General features: G+C 60.6%; 2 protein-coding genes across 2 annotated transcripts in view; one reads left to right on the plus strand and one right to left on the minus strand.

The window, feature by feature from the left end:
• Positions 1-4,657, minus strand: part of STK11 (serine/threonine kinase 11) — a 34,733-nt gene extending 30,076 nt beyond the window's left edge. Inside the window, exon 1 of the mRNA XM_084499044.1 lies at positions 3,595-4,657. Coding sequence (XP_084355170.1) covers positions 3,595-3,884 — 290 coding nt within the window. The 5' untranslated portion in view covers positions 3,885-4,657. The remainder of the gene's footprint in view (positions 1-3,594) is intronic.
• Positions 4,658-10,690: 6,033 nt separating this feature from the next.
• SBNO2 (strawberry notch homolog 2) overlaps positions 10,691-18,727 on the plus strand; it is a 56,940-nt gene continuing 48,903 nt past the window's right edge. Inside the window, exon 1 of the mRNA XM_084499013.1 lies at positions 10,691-10,770. The gene's annotated coding sequence lies outside the window, so the exon portion shown is untranslated. The remainder of the gene's footprint in view (positions 10,771-18,727) is intronic.

The raw sequence follows: 18,727 nt of genomic DNA on the forward strand, positions 1-18,727 counted from the left end.
GTCCCTAACAAAGCCCCCTGCCTGTCCCACACGGCTCTGGGGGTGCCAAGGAAAGGGGATGCTCTTTCCTGGACCACTCCAGTGAGGGCAGGGTCTCAGGAAGGATCCTCACCCCTGAGGGATCACACATCCCAGCCCCTTCCTCAGACTCCCGTGGGTCCTCTGCAGGCCCAGGCTTGTAGGGTTTGGCTGCAGGTGATGCTGGATCTTTCCCATATTACCTCCAGGCCAAACCAGGCCAAGGCTGAGGGCCTGCAGCACAAATCCCAGCCAGAGAAACGCTCACCCCCATCCCAAACGCTCCTTTACTTGTCCACAGGCAGCTGTGCCCCCCTCGAGCCCCACTTGCAGGGCCCAGGAGCTGGTGGCACCGCGCAGGGATCGGTGCCACGCCGCACGCCAGCCCTGGCACGTGCCCTAAATCCGCCGGCACCGCTCCTGCTAATTGCTACAAGGGCCCGGAGAATCACCCGCTCGGTCTTTACGCAACCCAGCTGCTGCTTTATGTAGTTACTCAGATTGATTTTGTAATCCCGCGCAGCCGAAGCGAGCGTTAATTACAAATTAGTGTCCTCGAAACCCCACAAAGCAGATTAACTTACTTCTGGTCTGCTCGGTGAACGGCTTTCCCCTCCAACTCCTCCGCCCAAAAGCAGCCTCCCCTGGCAGGGCACAGGAGGCACCCCTGGGGTGCCCGACAGCCCAGCCCCCGTGCCCCTTTACAGGTCGCAGCTTCCAAAGCAGCACCTTGAACCCTGCAGGACCCTGTGCAGCCGAGAGCCCCGCGGCCCCAGGAATCCACTCAGGACTGTCCCCGCGGGCACCGGGTCCTCTGCCCGGCTCCCATGTGCAGAGCCCTGTGAGGTGTCTGATCGTGGGGCTGCTGCACAGCCAAGGCCCCCGAGGAGCTGTAATGAGCAGAGATTCAAACCTGAGTAATCGCCGAGCGCGGTAAGTACCGAACAAGGCACTTGGGACACGCTCAGAAAGTCCCAAACACTTAATTAAAATGGGAGGCTATTAGCGCACGGCTTTATTAAACTTGTGCTGCTGGAGACAAAGCCTTCCAAATTTCCTGTCGTCTTCTTGGCGGTCCCACTAAACCCCTCCTGGGCTAACTGGGGGCAGCAGGACCCACCTGGCTGACCGACCTGCCCCCAGCTCTCTGCAGTAACCGAGGGCGCGCGAGGATCCCCCGCGGTGATTTAGGGACAGGGGTCTCAGGTTTGAACCCTCAGCACCCACACCAGAAATCCCAAATGCAGCCCAGCCGACCCCTGGGTCCCAGAGCTGTCCCTGCAGTGCGTCTCTGCTGGGCACGCAGGGGGCAGGAAGCTGCACGGGCAGCAAACCAAGGACAGAGATCAGGCCGGGGTCAGGACCGGCTCCATCTCCGCAGTCAGAGCTGCACGAGGAGGAATTTTGGGACAAACACCAGGCAGCGGCTCCCAGCAGACAGGCACCGAGCTGAGAACCCCCCCGAAGCGCTCAGCCCCTCTGCCGGGGCACTACCAAGTGTGTAGCTCTGCGGGAAGACGTTAGCCCTGGAGGGCAGGCTGGTAACTCCCTCAGGGGTCCCACAGCACAGAAAACGCGTCCTTAGAGTCTCTCTCCCAACTCTTTAACTCATCCTGAGTGCAGCAGCCTGAGCCCTGCGCTGGATGAGACTGCTCACAAACACCCATGGGCATGGGGAGAGCAGGAGCCTGGCGCTGGGGGCAGAGGAAGAGATTTCTGACCTCAAGGGGCAGCAGCTGAGGGGGGGCTGGTTGTGAAGATCTCGTCCCGAGCGGCATCGCCGTGTGCAGGTAAGGGCCTGGGGAGGGCTGGGGGCGCGTGGCACCAACACAGGCAGCAGCTCCTCATCGGGAACCTGCACCAGGAGCAGGAGCTGAGGGTGTGAGCCCCTCGCTGCCTCCCTGCAGCCCGTGGGAGCAGCTCCCACAGAGCCGGGAAGGTTGGAGTTGCGTGGTCCTGGCCTCAGCCAAAATGGGGCGTTTTGTCCTGAAAAAGTTCATGGCTGAGCAAGAAAATAAAGCAAACGGGGAGGTGGGCAGAGAGAGAAGGACAGGGTGACCAAAATAGGCACTCGAGCTGAAGCAAGCCCTCGTTGGGAGGCAACGTTTAGGATCCGGCGCCGTGTTTTGGAGCAAGGGCGGCTGAGCCAGAAAAACATCCCCAGCAAAGCAGCGCCCGGCTCGTCTGCTTTAACAAGCGGCCTTAACGAAGCCAAACGAGACGTTCCCAGGCTGCGGGCATAAATAAAGCCTCTGCAGGGTGCACCTCGGGACTCGGGAGCATTACCGGGGCTCTGATAACAGGAAGCTCCCCTGTTATTTGGCAGGGCCTTTCCCACCAGGAGGGAGAGGAGTTTAGGGTTGCAGTAGGAAGGCACCAAGCTCCCCTTCCGCAGCCACGCTGACACCAGAGAAGGGGGCAGGGTGGGACGGGGCGCCCAGAGAGACGAGAACCTTGTTGTTACTCATTAACCAGCAGTTTACTCCTAGCCTGACCCTGTGCCAGCTCGGGGAGGGCCCAGCACCGGGCCCTGCGGCTGCCCTGTCCTCACGCCTGGCACTGAAGGTTAGAGGAGAGCCCCGAGAGCCAGCGGGCCCGGTACAGGACGTGAAATATCTCCCAGCTGGGCTCGGAAACTCAACCCAGCCCCAGAAACAGAAACAAGACGCTGCTGGGTCACGGCTCCAGGCTCGGCACGCCACAGCTGAGGCCGTAACAGCCCCAGATCTCCCTCCCACCGTGAGATAACCCCTGTGAGAGGCTTGTTTGGGCTGCAGGAGGCTCCCCTGGGCAGCAGAGAGCCGCTTATCTCGCAGGGCCGCAGCGAACAGCTCGCCGTGGGGAGCGCAGCCGGCCGCAAGGCCGAAAGAGAAAGTTTTGTGTAAGAGTCCTGAGCGGAGCTAACGCCAGGCTGCTCCCCAGCCTGTTTTAATTGCTCGTGCCCTGACTAATCGGGACGGAGCTGGCACTCGGAGAGCCTTCCAAGCACGGATCTTGAGTCAGCGAGGAGAGGTTGACAACCCTTGTCCCCGTTTTACAGCTGCAGAAAGTGACCGAGAAGAGCCTGGAGTTGCTTCCTAAACCCATTAGGCAGGAGTGGAACCAGGAAGAAATCCACAGCTCCCTGCGCCCACCGGGATCACGTCCCAGGCACTTCCCACAGGGGTGGCAGCGCCAACGGCCACCCCCAGGAGCCCGAACACCGCTTGGTGCTGGTGCAGGCTCCTTGTGCACCCACCCAGCTAAAAGCAGCACCGTTCACTCCTCTGACATGGGACCCAAACAGGAATCCTTTCTCAGCAGCAATACCATAAAAAAAGACACGTTACGTGCTGCCCGTTCACAGCAGAGCTGCCCCCTTGCCCTTGAGGCCGGGCTCCCTGTCCCTGCTCTGGGCATGGGGCAGTTTAGGAGCGCCCTCAGCCCCGCGGCTGCTCAGTGGTGGAGTTTGCTGAATCCCCACAACTTTGGGGGCATTCCCACAACTCAGAGCTGTGTGGTTGACTAAAACAACCAAACTCCAGCTGGAAAACAACAGCAAAGGTCCACCCCCAGCCCCCAGGAACGTTTACTCACTTTTTCACATTTGCCTCCCCGTTGGGGATCCTGCGTAGCTTCTTCTTCTTCAGGATTTTCACGGCTCTCCTGCAGAGGGTTTCAGAGTCCAGCATCTCCTTGACTTTGCCGTAGGAGCCTTCTCCCAGCAAGTCTCCCATCAGGTACTTGCCGATGAGCTTGGCCCTCTTCCGCCGCGGCTGATAGATGACCTCGGTGGAGTCGATGCGGTGGATGAAGGTGTCCATCCCCACGGACATCAGCTCGCTCTCGGCGAACATACCCAGCTGCTGTGGCTCCTGCATATCCATCCTGGATTAAGTTCCTTCACCCGCCCTTCCTTAAGCGCTCAGGGTTTTAATCCTGCTTGTGAGTTTCCAACACTCCCTTTTACTCCTTCTTGAAAAAAAAGATCCAGAAGATTGTACAAACATGAATAAAAAAAAAAAACAACAAAACAAGAACTACGAGCTGCTTCCAGCTCAGGTGGATGCTAAAAGATCCAGGCCTGCTCCAGTAACGCAAGGTCTCTTAAAAAGAATTTCTCTGTGACCAGACACGCTCAGGTTGGGACGCGCTTCGTTCCCGACCTGGTCCCACCACTAGGGTTCTTTCAAGTCACCCTGGCCTTGAACTTGGCCCAGTCTGTCGAGCGAAGTGCTAGGTCATCCTCCGCGACTTCAGGCCACCGCATGAAACCAGACGAGCGCCAAGTCCCTCTCGTGGCTTTCCATCACCAGCAGCGCGCAGTCACCGGCAGCGTTTCTGCCCGGCCGGCCTCACCTTCCACGCACGGGCACGGCGGCGGCGGCAGGGGGTGTTCAGCCGTTGGGCAGCTGGAAGCACGTTTCCTTGAAGGAGCTTTCGGGAACGATCCCACCGCCCTCGCTTCTCACGCCGACCAAAGTTTGAGGCCTTCGGTGCCTACCGAGACCTCCCAGGGGCATCCTTCAAGCACCGCGATTCCGCCTGGCACATGATGCGTGTCCCCCTCGGGCTCTGGCTGGGCTCACACAACGCAGAACCGGCCGGTGCCCCCCCCCCACCCCGAGCACCGGGACACGGGCACCGTCAGCGGGACGCGGCTCCCCGTGCCCGCAGCCCCGCGCACCCCATTCCTCCCCCCCCAGGCAACCGGAGATGGCGGCAGGGCAGAGCCGGGCAGGACAGGGCAGGGCAGGGCCGGGCCGCCGCCCCCAGCCGGGCTCCTCTACGGCGGGGCCCGGGGCAGCGCCGCCGCCCCCCGGTAGGACACGGGCGGGGAGGGGAGGGGAGGGCCCGGTGCCCCCCCCACAGCCACGGGAACCTCTCGGAAGGGCCCGGGCCGCGCCCCCCCGGCCGCCACCGAGTGGAGGGGAGGGGGGCTGGGGGCCGCAGGCCTCGTTCCCCCCCTCCCCGCTGCCGGGCCTCAGGAACCGGAACCTGGGCCCGGGCCGGGCCCCGCCGCCACCACCACCACCGCCGCGCTCCTCCCCGCTCCCGCCCGGCCTCCGGGGGATCCCCGCCGGCCGCCGCCGCCCCCGCTGCGCCCTCGGGGCCTGCTCGGAGCCCGCTCCCCGCCGCCCCCTCAGCGCCGCCGCCTCCCGCCCGCCGCCGCCATTTTGTTTACCTCCCGCCCCCGCCCGGCCCCGCCGCGCTCCCGCCGCTGCCCCCCCCCTCCCCCTCCCTTCTCCTCCTCCTCCTCCTCCTCCCCGGCCGGGCCTCGCACCGCCCTAGCGACCGACGTGCGCTCCCATTGGCCGCCGCGCCGGCCCCGCCCCCGCACGCTCTGCCGCTGATTGGCCGCGGCCTGGAGGCGAAGGGGAGGAGCCGAGCGGGCGGTTTTCGCTTCCGGTTGGTTCGCGGAGTTTGCGGCCCGCCCCCCTCCCCGCTCGGGCGGGCGGCGGGGCGCTCTGATTGGCCGGCAGCGCTGCCCGTCAGCCGCCCGCGGGGGCGAAGGGCGAAGGGCGAAGGGGAAGCGGTTGCCATGGAGACGGGCGCGGAAGGGAGCGGCGCCGGGCCTGGGCCTAGGCCGGGGAGCGGGGCCCGGCCCCTCCCGGCCCCTCCCGGCCCCTCCCGGTGCCCTGAGCCCGGTGCTCGAGGCCCGCAGCCCCCCCGAGCCCCCTGTGCCCCCGTTACACCACACTTTGCCTCCGTCTCCTTCCCCTGCCAGCGCCCCCCGGCACTCACCGCCCGGCCCCGACACGTTTTCACGCCCCGGGACAATAACGAATAAAGCAGAACGCCACAGAACGCCCCCCCCAACCCGTCACCCCCAGACCAGGCCCAGGGAACGCTCCAGCGGCCTCTGAACTGGGCTGAACTGGGCTGAACTGGGATGAACTGGGCTGAGGGCAGCGCCCACGTTCTCTCCACTGATCTGTGGCACGGGGGGAGGATTTGGACAGGTTCAGGTGCGGTTGTGCCAGGGTCACGCCGATGGCCCCAAATCCCGCCGTGCTCTCTGCTGCCCGGCTCCGAACACGGCAGCTCCTCAGCCGTGCACTCGCCCGCTGGGCACACACCAGCCCTGGGCTGCCTCACGCCCCAACCCCACAGCTGCTCCCGGGACGTTGCTCCGTGGCCTGCAGGAGGTGGATTTACCGGGGATTGTGCTGAAATCACCCATATTTTTGGCTGCAGACGCTCACTCCTGCATCGCCCCGGCCTTTTGGCCACTTTCTCATCTCACAAGCCTTTATTTGTCTTTCTCCTTGCTGTGTTTTACCAGCAGCACCCAGAGAGCACCGGTGGAGGATAATTCCTCCTCTTTTTTTAGGTTGGATGTTAGGAAGAACTTCTTTGCCGAGAGGGTTGTGAGGCATTGGGATGGGCTGCCCAGGGAAGTGGTGGTCACCACCCCTGGGGGTCTCTAAAAGACGTTTTGATGTAGAGCTCAGGGATATGGTTTAGTGGAGGACTGGTTAGTGTCCGGTCAGAGGTTGGACTCGATGCTCTTCAGGTCTCTTCCAACCTAGAAATTCTGTGATTCTGTGATTCCTGCCCCGGTGGCTGATCTGAGCGGGCAGGACGGACGGGCAGCTGCGTGGGACAGACTGACAGACGGGCACAGCTCCCCAGCAGCATAACGAGGCTGCAGCGTGCCCTGAGGCAGCCCCACCGCCGGGACCTGCTGCTCCAGCCCGGCCCAGCCGTGCCCCGGGCCCGTTTTTGGGGTGATTTCCCCTAGCACCCAATGCAAATCCTCCAGCACCCGCAGCCGCCGTTGTGCTGCTCGCAGCCGTGCCTGCGGCAGGAGCTGCCCTCTCCCGGCCGAACGCGCACCCAGCAGCGGCCGCCTGCCCTTGGCTGTCCCCAGCTCACTTTGGGGCCGCACGGTGCAAAAACAGCACGGAAAGAGCTGCAGAAAACATCTCCGATCGACATGCACTGTGGCTCCCCTGGGACAGCGGCTCCGTGCCAGCACCACAGCCAGGGATCTGCTCCTGCAGGACGGGGCTTTGGCAGCGCTCCGGACCCAAACGCTTCTCCTGCAGGGCTTTGCTCCAGCTCTTGCTGCCTTTGCTCCCCTGTCTCCCCCCTTACAGGCGTTGGGAAGGCTCCTGCCACTCGCTGGCTTTCACCAAACACCTCACAGCGAGCCACAGCCTCCGGCTGGCAGCAGGGAGCTCAGCCAAAAGGCTCACAGAAGCTTCACCCACTGCTGTGCCCCGCGGGCTGCCAGGGGCACCGGCTGCCTCTCGGTATCAGCTTGGGAGCACTTGAAGGATTTTCGGCAGGAGGCATCCAGCAAAGTGCAAACATGTTAGCGCTTCAGACATGCAGATTGCAAGGCATCTCTGAGGGGAGATCGTTTTGGAAGGACCCTGTAAGTTGCAGAGAGCAGTGTATTTAAACACCTCAGGCATAAATCTGTGAACTTGCAGCCATCCTCCCAGCTCCATGGCACGAGGACACGGCGCTGGCAGCCCTGCTCGGGGTCCTGCTGGGGAGCAAAAACATCCCAGTACCCGTACTCCGCAGCCCGGGGTCCCCAAAGGCTCCGCAGATCCCCAGGGCCAGAGACATCTCCCCGGCTCCATCCCCACAGCACCCTGAGGAGCTGGGGAGCTTTTCCAGAGCACAGAGCCTGGAGCTGGCAGCAGGGCAGGGAAGGGGGCGCAGCCGCCCCCCGGGGCTCCACAGCACCGTATTTTTCCTCCTGCTCCCTTGCAGGCTTCTCTCATGATAGCGCCTGGCTGCGTGTGATTTACTTCGATCTTGGCACCGAGTCCAAAGTGCTGGAAAGTGATCACCCAAATTCTGGTAAGTGCTGTGCTTCCCCCTCCCGAGGGGGCCGGGTTCCCAGCAGCAGGAGGGCAGGATCGATTGGAAACCGTCCACAGCAAAGAAACCCGGGCAGGAGGCAGCTCCCATGGCTTCGGCTGCAGCTCCCGGCCGGGTTGCATCAGCTGCACTCTGCTCCCGGTGCTGCAGAAAGAGGCTCCCCAGAGGTGGAAACTCAGCGAAGGGCTCCCCAAACCTGAGGGGCTTTGCAGGAGGCTGCCCCCCAGCGTGGCTCCTGCCAGGTACAGAGCAGCCGGGTCCCATCCAGGCTCCCTGCTCGGCTCCAGCCTGTGCAGACGGCCTGGCATGGGGCAGTGGCTCTGTCCCCCCACCCTGAGATGCCCCTTCCTGAAGCTGTAGGCCGGCACGGAGCCAGCTGGACCCAGGGCTCCTCGCCCCGGCGGAAAGTCAGGGGATTTCCAGGCTGTGGGAAAAAAAACAGGAACCGAGTGCATGCAACACGGCCGGGCTCACCCCGGCACCGCCATGGCAGCGGCCCCGTGGCACGCACGGCAGCCAAGGCTGCAGGCTCAGGGCCCCGGTGCTCTCGTTTTTGAGCCCATTATCCCAGGCCCCAGTGCCCCCAGAGGCCTGGCTGCCTGGGAAGGGATTCTTCTGGGGAAGGCAGAGCGTTTCCCCAGGGCATCTCCTCTAAGGGGCAGAGCACCAGCACACAGCCCCGCCACGGCCCCAGCACTGCACGCAGACATCCCAGCACCATGGGGGGACACCCACACGTGGGGACGGGGAAGGCAGAGCCCTACACACACCACGAGCACACCCAGCACCTCCCCGCTGCCCCCCAGCTCCAGGGCCCGCAGCTGAAAGCCCCCAACCCTGCAGCAGGTGCTGCACTTGCTCCTGGAGGGGATTTAGGGGTGCAGAGGGGACCGCAGGGTCAGCGGGTTTGTGCCTGGAACAGGAACCGGGGTGGGAAGCGGGGAGGAGGCGAGCATTGGGGCTGTGGCACCAGCTGCAGGGCTGGCAGCGGTTACAGGAGGCTGACTAACCGCCGGCTGGATCCCTGTGGGTGCTCCCACCGCCTTGATTCATTGGTATCGCACTACGGAAATAGCTCTAGGGGATTTTAAGCCCTAAAAGTGCGCAGCTAAGGAGGCTCTGGTGATTGTTCTCACGTAGGAGAGCTCCCATCCGTACGGGGACGAGGACGGCGCAGGCAGGGCAGTGCTGCTGGTGCCTTCAGCGAGCCCGCTGGGGTGTGCAGTGAGAGCCAGAGCAGAAGGAGTTCCTAAAAGTGTGATTTGAAGGTGCCAGAGCCTCTGGCATTAACCTCTGGAAAAAGAACACTTCAGAAAGCATGATGCAATTGCTGATTAATTAACGCCCGCAGATGAATGAAGTGTTCTGAGAGCAGCGCTCACGGACAGCCCCAAAAGCCCCAAAATGCCAAGTTCTGCGTTTGGGCCTGAGCAGAAGAAGGGGAAACGTCCCTCGTGCCAGGGCTGAGGCCCTGCAGGGGCTGCCAGAGCTGCTGGGGTCCTGCTGCGAGGTGCCCGCGGGCTGTGGGACAGGTGAGGTTGGATTTGGGGTTTTTGCTGCTGCTGGCTCTGAAGCTCCCCAGGACAAGGCGCTGGGCTCCCCAGGGAGCAGACGGGGCCAGCTGAGGGTGCTGGTGCCCGAGGCTCCCCGGCCGTGCCGGTGCAGGCTGCCTTCCTCGAGCGCTGTGCACGAAACCCCAAACCTTTTGTTCTCACCGTCTGCTTTGAAGGCAGCTTCTTTGATGGTACGGGGCTGCTTCCCGGCTGAGCCGGCTCACGCTGCTGGGGCTCCCTGCAAACCCCAGCAGGGCCGGGGTTTTACGGGGCAACCCCGATACTTCCCTGACTCCTTAAACCCCCTCAGCAGGTCCCAGAGGGGCTGCCCTGGAGGGAGCAGCGCTCGGATCCCAAAGAGTCTTGGCTTTTGCCTCCCGGGCACCCACAAACCTGGGTACTGGAGCCGTGCCCTGCTCCACAATGGGTCCCGGCACTGCACAGGCACCGTCCCCGTGTGCCCAGCGCTCTGCTCACGGCAAAGCAGCGCAGCACATGTAGGCAGGGAGCTCATCCCGTCCCGTTCCGTCCCGTCCTGTCCCATCCCATCCTGTCCCGTCCCATCCCGGTGCCCGGGACCCACGGCCAAGGTCTGTGCCTCTCCCCCCGCCGTGCCGCTGGCTCTGTGCCTCCCTCCCCGGGGGTCAGCCCGGAGATCTCCCGCTGGGGATGCCGGTGTGCGCAGTGGGAACGCTGCTGGGTGTGACTGGGTGTGACTGGGATCGGCCTCGTTACCCCGGGGCTTACGAGGGGCAAAGACCCAACGCGAACACACTTAAAAAGTTATAAAAGCGGGCAGGAGGGGAGGAAGGCGAGCGGTGCGGGGGGGTTCCAAGGCTTTTATTTCCCACTCAGCCGCTTCCCTGTTAATCCTGAGCGGGAGCCCCCCCTCAGCTCCCCAGGGGCTGCAGCACAGGGACCCCCCGGTGCCCCCCAGACCCTCCCGACCCCACTGGGACCCCCCAGAGACCCCTCAAGGACACCCCCGGGACCCCTCTGGCCCCATTGGGACCCCCCCGCCTCTCCAGGATCCCCCCGGCCCCATTGAGACTCCCCCCAGGACCCCTCAAGGATCCGTCCGGGCCCCCTCAAACCCCCCCGGACACCCCCCCGGACCCCCTCAAAGCCCCCCGGCCCCATTGGGACCCCCCCAGGATCCCCCGGTCCTCCTGGGACCCCCCCGAGACCCCTCAAGGAACCCCCCAGAGACCCCCCTGAGCCCCCTCGAGCCCCCCCAGCCCCCCCCAGGACCCCCCCCTCGGCCGCCCCCGCCCCTTCCGCCCCGCGGGCCGCGTCCCCCCAAGATGGCGGCCGCGCGGAACCCGGAAGCGCGGCGAGGCGGCGGCCGCCGGGCGGGAGCCTGAGAGCCCCGCGCACGGTGAGGCCCGGGTGGGGGGGTTTCGGGGCCGGGGAGGGGGGTCCCCGGGACGGGAGGGGGTCCCCGAGCCGGGAAAGGGGAGCTCGGGGCCGGGGGGGGGTCCCCGCCGCGCTGTGCCGCTGGCTCCCGGCCGCGGCTCGGGGCTGAGCACCGCGGCCGCCAGGTCTACCCGTGCAGCGCCCCGGCCCGAGGGGCTCGGGAAGACCCTGGGGGGGAGGCTCCGCGTCCCGGGGGGGCTTCGGTGCTGCCCCGCTCGGCTCCGTGCGTGGCTGCGGGGGCCGCTTCTCCTCGCGAGGCAGAGCTGGGGGCTCCTGGCTGCCCGGGGCCCGGTTGGGAAGGGGCTGAGCCCCAGGGGCACCGAGGGGTCGGGGGCCTGGTGCTGGGGGGGGGGGGGAGCGCAGAAACCCCCCCCCGGCACCCCTGGGTGTGCGCCTGTCGCGGTGCCTCAGGGCCCAGCTGAACGCCCCTGGGGCACGGGGCTCACGCTCGTGGGCTCCCAGCCCTGGTGCTGGCGGTGGTCGCCCGCCGCCGGGTTCCTAAAACCATTAAATGGCCCCGCGGGGTTTAGGAAGCTGCTCCCACCTCAAAAGGAACCCTAAAAATCAGCCGAGAGGGCTTAATCTCTGCGTGACTTCACGTCCAGTGGAACGGGACGGCCGTCTGAAGGGCGAGTTCTGCGGGGTCACTGTGGGACCCGGAGGCCTGTGGGGTTTTTTGGGGTTTCTGTGCCGTCGCAGTGGGGAGTTGGGTGGCTGGCTGAGTGCCGTGGGTCACCCGTGGCTCCGGGACACCGGGCGTGGGCCAGCTTGGTGCCACTCAGCCACCGGCAGCCGGACACGGGAATGCCTTTAAGTGGCAATCACGCACTGGTGCTTTTGCTTTCAGTTTGGGGAACGCTGTGCGTCCCCTGAAGTCTTTGCAGAGGTATCGGGTGGGATGCCAGCTGCAGCCCCCAAAGCCTGAGCTCTGTTCTCATCTCTGCTGCTTGCTCTTTTTCCATGGTTATCAATTCACTTGGTGTTTGTACTCATTTCCCTAAAACGAGACCCTGCCTTTAGCAGCTCAGCTGAGCGAAGTCTCATTGAAAGGCTTGCGTGAGCGCTGGGTGAGGGAAGAGTGCCTGAATCACCCAAAGTACTTCCTTAATCATTGCTAAAGGAGCAGCCTAAAACATCTGAAACCTCGGTGCTTAGCGGCACAGCACAAAGCCGGTGCTCGCAGCGACTTTGGGCATTCCCTGGTTTCTGTCCACCCGCTTGCCTCGTGTCAGTGCTGGAGGTAACAGAACTGCGACTGGTGTTGGAGGCACCTTGTCCAGTCTGAGAGGTGTTTTTGGCTGGGATTGTTTCAAGTGGTAGCTGGGATCCTTGCTGAAGAAGGGTGCCTCTCCCCACCTCTTTCCTTCGATGGTGTTTTGCCCATTCTTGGAATCGATCTCGCTTATGCAGGGTTTTCAGGGTGGCTGAAAGCGAAAACGTTTTTTTGTAGAGGAAAATGCAATGGTAAAGCCACAGAACACGTCGGGAGATGGCACAGTCAGTGGATTGTGCAGCTTTTTCTCCCTTAACGTTAGGTCTCAAGTTTGTTTCCCGACTTCGAAGCGTTCTGAAAGATTTCTGTGAGTCCTGCGGGCGGCTTTGTCTTAGGCATGAACTCACACCTTTGTTTGAAACCTCGCAGTTCTCAGTGATTTGCTAAATGCCGTTTCCTCCCCTACCTTTGTCAAGGTCTTACATCCTCATTCTTGAGCAGGAACAGGCTTCTGAAAAAAGCTCACTTCTCCCTTCCTTTAACGGGCAGCTCAGCTCGCTGCTGTGAGCTCCCGAGCCGGGGCCGAGCGTCGCGTTTCGTCATGGGACAGGCACGGGACAGGCTGTGTCCGCCTGGCTGGACACTGGCTGAGCGCTCCGGCCACGTTCGTTGCAGGGTTTTTTTGGTGCTGAAGTGTGTGCAGAGAGGATTTTCCCTTTTTTTCGAAGTGTTGTGTTTAAAATCCTGAGCGTGTGGTGTGTTTGAGGGCTGTGCTTCCTGGCTGAATAGGCCTTTTTTAAGCTTAAGTTATAGATCCCTGAAATGGAGGGTTTATAATGAAAACGCTGACCCAGGTTTAAAGCTTTCTGAACAGTGACACTGTCATAAAGAGCTAACTGTGCAGCCGCTGAATACTGCACTTTGATTTTTAATCGTGAGAGCCTGGATCTCTCTGGAAAGCCGTCCAGGCTTAATTAGGAGTTTTATATTCTGAACCATTTCAGCTTCAAACTTTTCAGTCTTTTTGGTAACACGATCAAGATCTGTAAACACGGAGCTCTGAAAGAAACCAATACATGCCTCTTGCACACAGGGAGCGTACGCTGAGCCTGCCTGGAGGCTGCTCTGGAATGGGGTTTATGTGCTCACCATTAGTGGGGCAGCAGGCTTCGGGGTCCCGAAGTGTTTTGTGGCTGTATGGGGCAGAAAGCTCGTTCCCTGTGTGGCAGCAGGGCACAGGGTGTCGCGACGTGCTGGGCTCAGCTGGGGCTGGTTTCTTCCAACAAACCTCCTGCCATCGCCTCGAACTGGGGGCAGAGGCAAAGCACAGAGGATCCGGAGACCTGCGCTGCTTGGCTTTGAACCTGAGCTCTGTTCTTCCTGCTCTTCTCTTCCCCTTTAATTAAGCAGTATAATCGCGCGTTTCTACCTGGCAGGTGTGCTTCTGAGGCTGGCTCAGTAGGGTTTCTGTAGGGCTTGTCTTACAGCTACGTCCTGGCGTGCTCTGTTTGCTGCCCCACCGTCGTGGTGCTGAGCTCCGGGTGCCCCCTTGCCCTGTGCCCTGCTCCTGCTGTGGTTTATCCTCATCCAGGACCTCGCTCACAGCCGAGCTGTGCCAGGAGCTGCCCTGCTCAGGGTGAGCCCCTGCTGGAGCGGAGCCGCTGCGCTGGAGAGCGATTTTGTGTGCTCCTTGAGTGAGCTGTGCGACCTCCCAGCCGTCCTGCTGCCCGAGGGACCGGTGTGCTCTGCTTTGGGAGCGTGGCTGTGCTGGGTGCTGCGGCTTTGACTGCCTCTGAAACGTGCCGGGGTCCTTGGCAGGAGCCTGTGCATGGAGGGGGGATTTGTGCTCTGGCCAGGAGTCGTCGTATCTCCTCCCGGGGGGATGAGCAGGGGCAGACGGAACCTGTCCCCTAGCAGCAAGCTTTACTGGAGTGTGTTTGGGTCCCAGTTTGACCAGTGGTTTGGTTCTCGAAGCGGAGCATTTGGAGACAGACGGTTGGGCTGAGCAGCCTGCGAGCAGGGGGGGCGACAATATTTTGGGGCCTGGTGAGCCGAATGAATAGCAAGTGAGGCCAGCACTTCAGGCAGAACCAGCAGTTCGCTTCAGCTCTGCATCCTGGAGACAAAAGTACCTGGGGAAGATTTCAGAGGAATTCCGTCAGCGATCAGATAATGAACCGCTCTTTTTTGTCTCTCTTGGAGCTAAAGCTGCTGTGCCACTTAACTGCTTAATATTAATCCGAGGAAATTTAGGGAATGGCGCGTTGGGGCAGATGCCAGCAGCAAGGCTCCCGATGAAGCTTTTTCCCCTCTCTCATTATCTGGGCTTGCGTTTCTCTGCTTTTCTTTTGAGGATTAAGGCCATTGTGACTCTCGTGCGTATCCAAACAGCACCGAGGAGCCTCCTGGTGACGGGCAGCGTGAGCCCGGGCGCAGCACAGCCCTCGGCTGCCCCAGGCACGGGGGAAGGAGGACAGGGACCCCACGGAGCTCGGTCGGAGTCGCTGCAGTTCCCCTCTCTGTACGTGGACACGCTCAGCCTGATCCGAGGCACTGCCCCGCTCACGGTCCGGCTGTTTCCGTGGCAGACCCGTGTGGTGTAAATGCAGCCACCCCGCTCTGCCCCTCGCACCCGTGGTCAGGACACTGCAACTTCCAGGAGCCTCTGATGGGGTTGGACTTCACAGGCAGCTCCGTGTAGGGCCGGGGTGTAGATAAAACCCCAGCTGTGGGCTGTGTGCGAGGGAACGGCAGCGCTGGGGCTGGCTGCAGATCCCTGAGAGAGGATGGAAGTGTCTGCAGGAGGCTTGTGCTGCTGCTTGTGTGTTGGAGCTGAAGAAGAACCGAAGTGCTGCTTTCAGCACGGGGTGAGAAGGCGGCACATCCCTCTGGAGAGTGATTCCTTCCTCCAAGGAGCCCGGTTTTGCCCTGAGGGGCAGCTGCCCCTCGCTCTGCCCACCTCTGCTGTTGCAGCCTGTGCACCCTGCCCAGACCCTGTGCTGTTTTTCAGCTTTTATTTTTTTTTCTAGTGTTTCTATTAAAGTTTCTCAGGTGCAATTTAAATCTGTCTGACTTTAGTCTACCCATGTGGGAGAGTTCACATTTTCTCAAGGACATTTCCTTCCCAAAAGCTGTCTTTGATCCCCCCGACATGGCCTGAGCTTCGGATGCGGAGGGGCTGGGCTGGTGCTGCTCGGGACACGAAGCAATTCCTTCTCCCTCCTGTAACCCCAGTCTTTGGGAGAGAAGTTAGCTCTTCTGCATGCACCGCCATCTGTCCCACGTAGATCTGGCGAGAAGCTTTGAAATGATCTCAGCTCTTCTCCTCCTTGTTTACAGACCGTATAATTCCAGCAGTTAATCTGTCAAACAGATTGCTCTCAGGCTCTCCGCAGCTCCTTGCACAGCCCAGGTAAGCAGCGAGGTTTTCCCCGCTTCCTTTTCCGTCGTGCTCACGAGCCGGGTGGTGCTGCGCGGAGCTTACAGGGCTCAGCCTGTACAGAACAAATGCACCCAAAGTGCATTCCTTCTTGCTGAAAGCATTCGGGAGATCAAGGTGGCTTAAAGCGCTCGGTTAGCGTGCCCTGAAGTGGTTCCATTTTCATCACAGATACTTATTATCTCCTAGATTGATGTTATCCTGCGCTTTTGTAACTGGACTGGGTTGTGTTCCGCGTTCGCCTGAGGTTAAATTTTCTCCACTCTTCTGTAACTTTCTAATATTCCTTTGAAGTTGCTGCACCGGGCTCGCTTTGTTTTGTGCTTTCTAATACGCAGGGTTGGAGGCATTCTTCCTTTCTGCTTTCATGGAGATCAACGCCCGACTGGCGTAACTCTGAGCTGGTAAAGAACAAACTTTGTGTTCTTTGCCTTTCTTACAGATTCGCCCGTCTTTTACTTAAGAGCAGTGGAGAGCTGGAGTGAGTCACCCCCAGTATTTTCTGTTTCTGCATGAACTTCTGTCTTCTTGCTAAATTAACTCGAAATCCCTTTTCCAGGACTGCCTCAGCCACGTAACCGAGCAGCGCTGCGTGGCGCCGCGCAGACCTGGATTTGCCTGAAGACAAGGAGTTAAGTCGTGACCAGGGGATAGAATTTACAAATGGAAATACTTTCTTTTTTTTAATTTTGAATTATTTACAGGAAAAGGATCTGATGCTTCAGCCTGCGTTGAGCTGTTGTCCTCAGAGGCTGTCTCTGTCCTGCTGGGCTCTGTCTGAGTGTGGTGCGGGCAGGTCCCCGCTCCCCTTCCATGCTTCTGCGTCACAGCATCAGTCCCTGCTGGTGCCAGTGACGGGGGCTCTGCCTCGAAGCCTCCCCTTCTCATCGCTCGAGGGTGTTCGGCTGCAGCTCCGTCCAAAAATACGGCGAGAAGAAACTTGAAAGAGGAACTAGAGGCTGGCTTGGCGACGGGGACAAAAACCGCGCTGGGCGTCCCGTGGGGCTCGGTTCCTGTTTCTCCGGGCACTTCACGTACGAGCTGTTCTCAGGAATCCCGTCCCCGGCAGCCCTGGCGGGGTGCCTGTGGTGGAGTGGGGGGCTCGGGGCTCCCGTCCTGCTCCTGCTCTGCGGGCGGGGAGCGGAGCCCCCCGTGCTCGTGCCTCCCGCTGTGCCCGTGCCTCCTCGGGATCCGATTTCTGCGGCCTTTGTGTCCTCACCGAGCGTTTAACTCACCGTCAGCAGGTTTAGCTCTGCCTGTTGTGTGCATGCCTGTGGTTTCCTAGCTGTCTTCTTTTAATGGAGAGCAATTTAGAGTAAGTTAACAGAGACTGAAAGGAACGGGGAGGAAGTGCTCACTTCTCCTGAACGTACCGAGGGTGTTTACCTCGCTCAGTGGCAGATAGCTGTGAACCCAGCCTTACCCACAGCTCTATCCATCCTGACTGTTGTAGAGCAGTTTGTTTTGCTTTTCAGTTGGAAATTGCCTGCTTCAGTGCCGATCCTACAGGTTTCTGTGAAGCTCAAGCTGTTAAAAGTTGCAGTTTGTTCCCCGTAGCCCCCAGGCACGAGGAATCCCGCAGGAATCCTGCACCGACGCTGGCTGCTGGGGCTGGGCTGAACAGCGAGCCTGTAAGAAAGCTCAATAATAACGAAACTCTCCCTGCAGCTTCATCAGGGTGACTTGTGATACAACCAGACTCGTGGGGCTTTGTCACACCGGGCAGGAAGGGTTCGTTTTCAAGCAGTGCCCGGGAGCAGGTCCAGCGCTGCCCACGGCCGCGTGGTCGCGAAGTCATTGCCCCGAGCCTGGGAGGAAGGGGGATGTGTGCAGGGGGAAGGTGCTGCTCCCGCGGGCAGTAGAAATTCTGCAAAGTTAAAAGTCAGCAAGCATCAGTTTGGGCTGTTAAGCTGGCAGTGCAGGATGTGGAAACGGGAGCTGTGGCTCGCAGGAACTCGCTGAGTTTCGTGGTTCTGAGGCTGCCCGGAGGATGCTCACCAAGCACCTGCGGAGGCTGTTGGTGCTGAGATGGGCAGTGTCCTGCTGCCCTCCGACCTGTGCCACGTCTCCGTCCTTGGTGTTAGTCCCTTGTGACTGTGGAGTGTAAGGAGAAATGTTGAGGGGATTCATCCTTTTCCAGTTTCCTGGAGGACAAGACTGGGACTCCACGATGTCTGGGCTCCGTCACCTCTCACTGATTTTCTCAGTATCTCCCAGGAAAGCATCTCGAGGTTTGGGCTGTCCGTCTGTCCATCCATCCGTCCAGCTGTTCGCTCTGATCTCTTCGGAGGAATTCTGTCACATGAATTCAGCGCGTTGGCTTTCACCAGCTGACTGTTGCTGAGGCGTAGGAGTTTAAACTCGAGCAGTTTTCCTTCGTTTTGCTAATTGGGCCTGACCTATTGTGCAAGAGTTTTCCTAAGGAGCTAATGCTGTTGCAGAGAAAAGCACTGCGGAGTATCTGGCCGGTGAAATCTGGTGTTGCCAAGACCCAGGATAATGCAGAGCAGGCGGGCAGAGGCTCTGCTATTGATTTTACCCTTCGTAAGTTGCTTTGGATGGAGCAGTAAGGCTGTATATTTGCTACAGCCGTTACGGGAATCACTGCTGCTGATTTCCTAGTGAAAGCTGTTACAAATTGGAAGGAAAAAAAGGCAAAAAAACCTGAACTCTCTGGTGAGAAGAGCAGAGACAGTATTTTAAAGGCACCAGAGGATATCGATGTCTCTAAAGCAAGTCTGTGATGCTGACCTTAGGTCAGCACAGCTCCCTGCCTTGTTCGGTAGCAGCTGAGCTGTATTTATGGGATCTATAAAGACGAGCCATTTATGCCGTTTGCAGCTCTATACAGCATTTGAAGAACGTCTCAAGGTTTTTTTGTTGTGTTTTTCTGTCTCTTTGTCTTCCTTTCAGCCTTGTACTACAAGCGTCTGCCTTGATTTGGAAGGCTGGAGGATCTCGGAGCAGGCTGATGGGATGGAAAACGAAGCAAGCTGTAGGCTTCTGCTTCCCTCTGCTTCATTTGGGGGGGTCTGGGTGTCGTAGCACAGGCTTAGTTTATACCATCGGGCCTCTTGTCAAGTCCTCTGGGCGGAGGAGAAACGCCAGGAGCTGGTGACAGAGAAGGAACGAGGCTCGGCCGTTCTCAGAGCCAGCCCTGGAGTTTCCCCTGTTCCGTGGAGTCGCAATAAAGCTCTGCCTTGCCTGGCGTTCAGGCCTTTCTCTCCTCCTACTTCCTTCCTGAGATGTAGATTACAATTTCGGAGG

The sequence above is a fragment of the Aythya ferina genome (assembly GCF_964211825.1).
Source record: "Aythya ferina genome assembly, chromosome: 26".
NCBI classification, from domain to species: domain Eukaryota; kingdom Metazoa; phylum Chordata; class Aves; order Anseriformes; family Anatidae; genus Aythya; species Aythya ferina.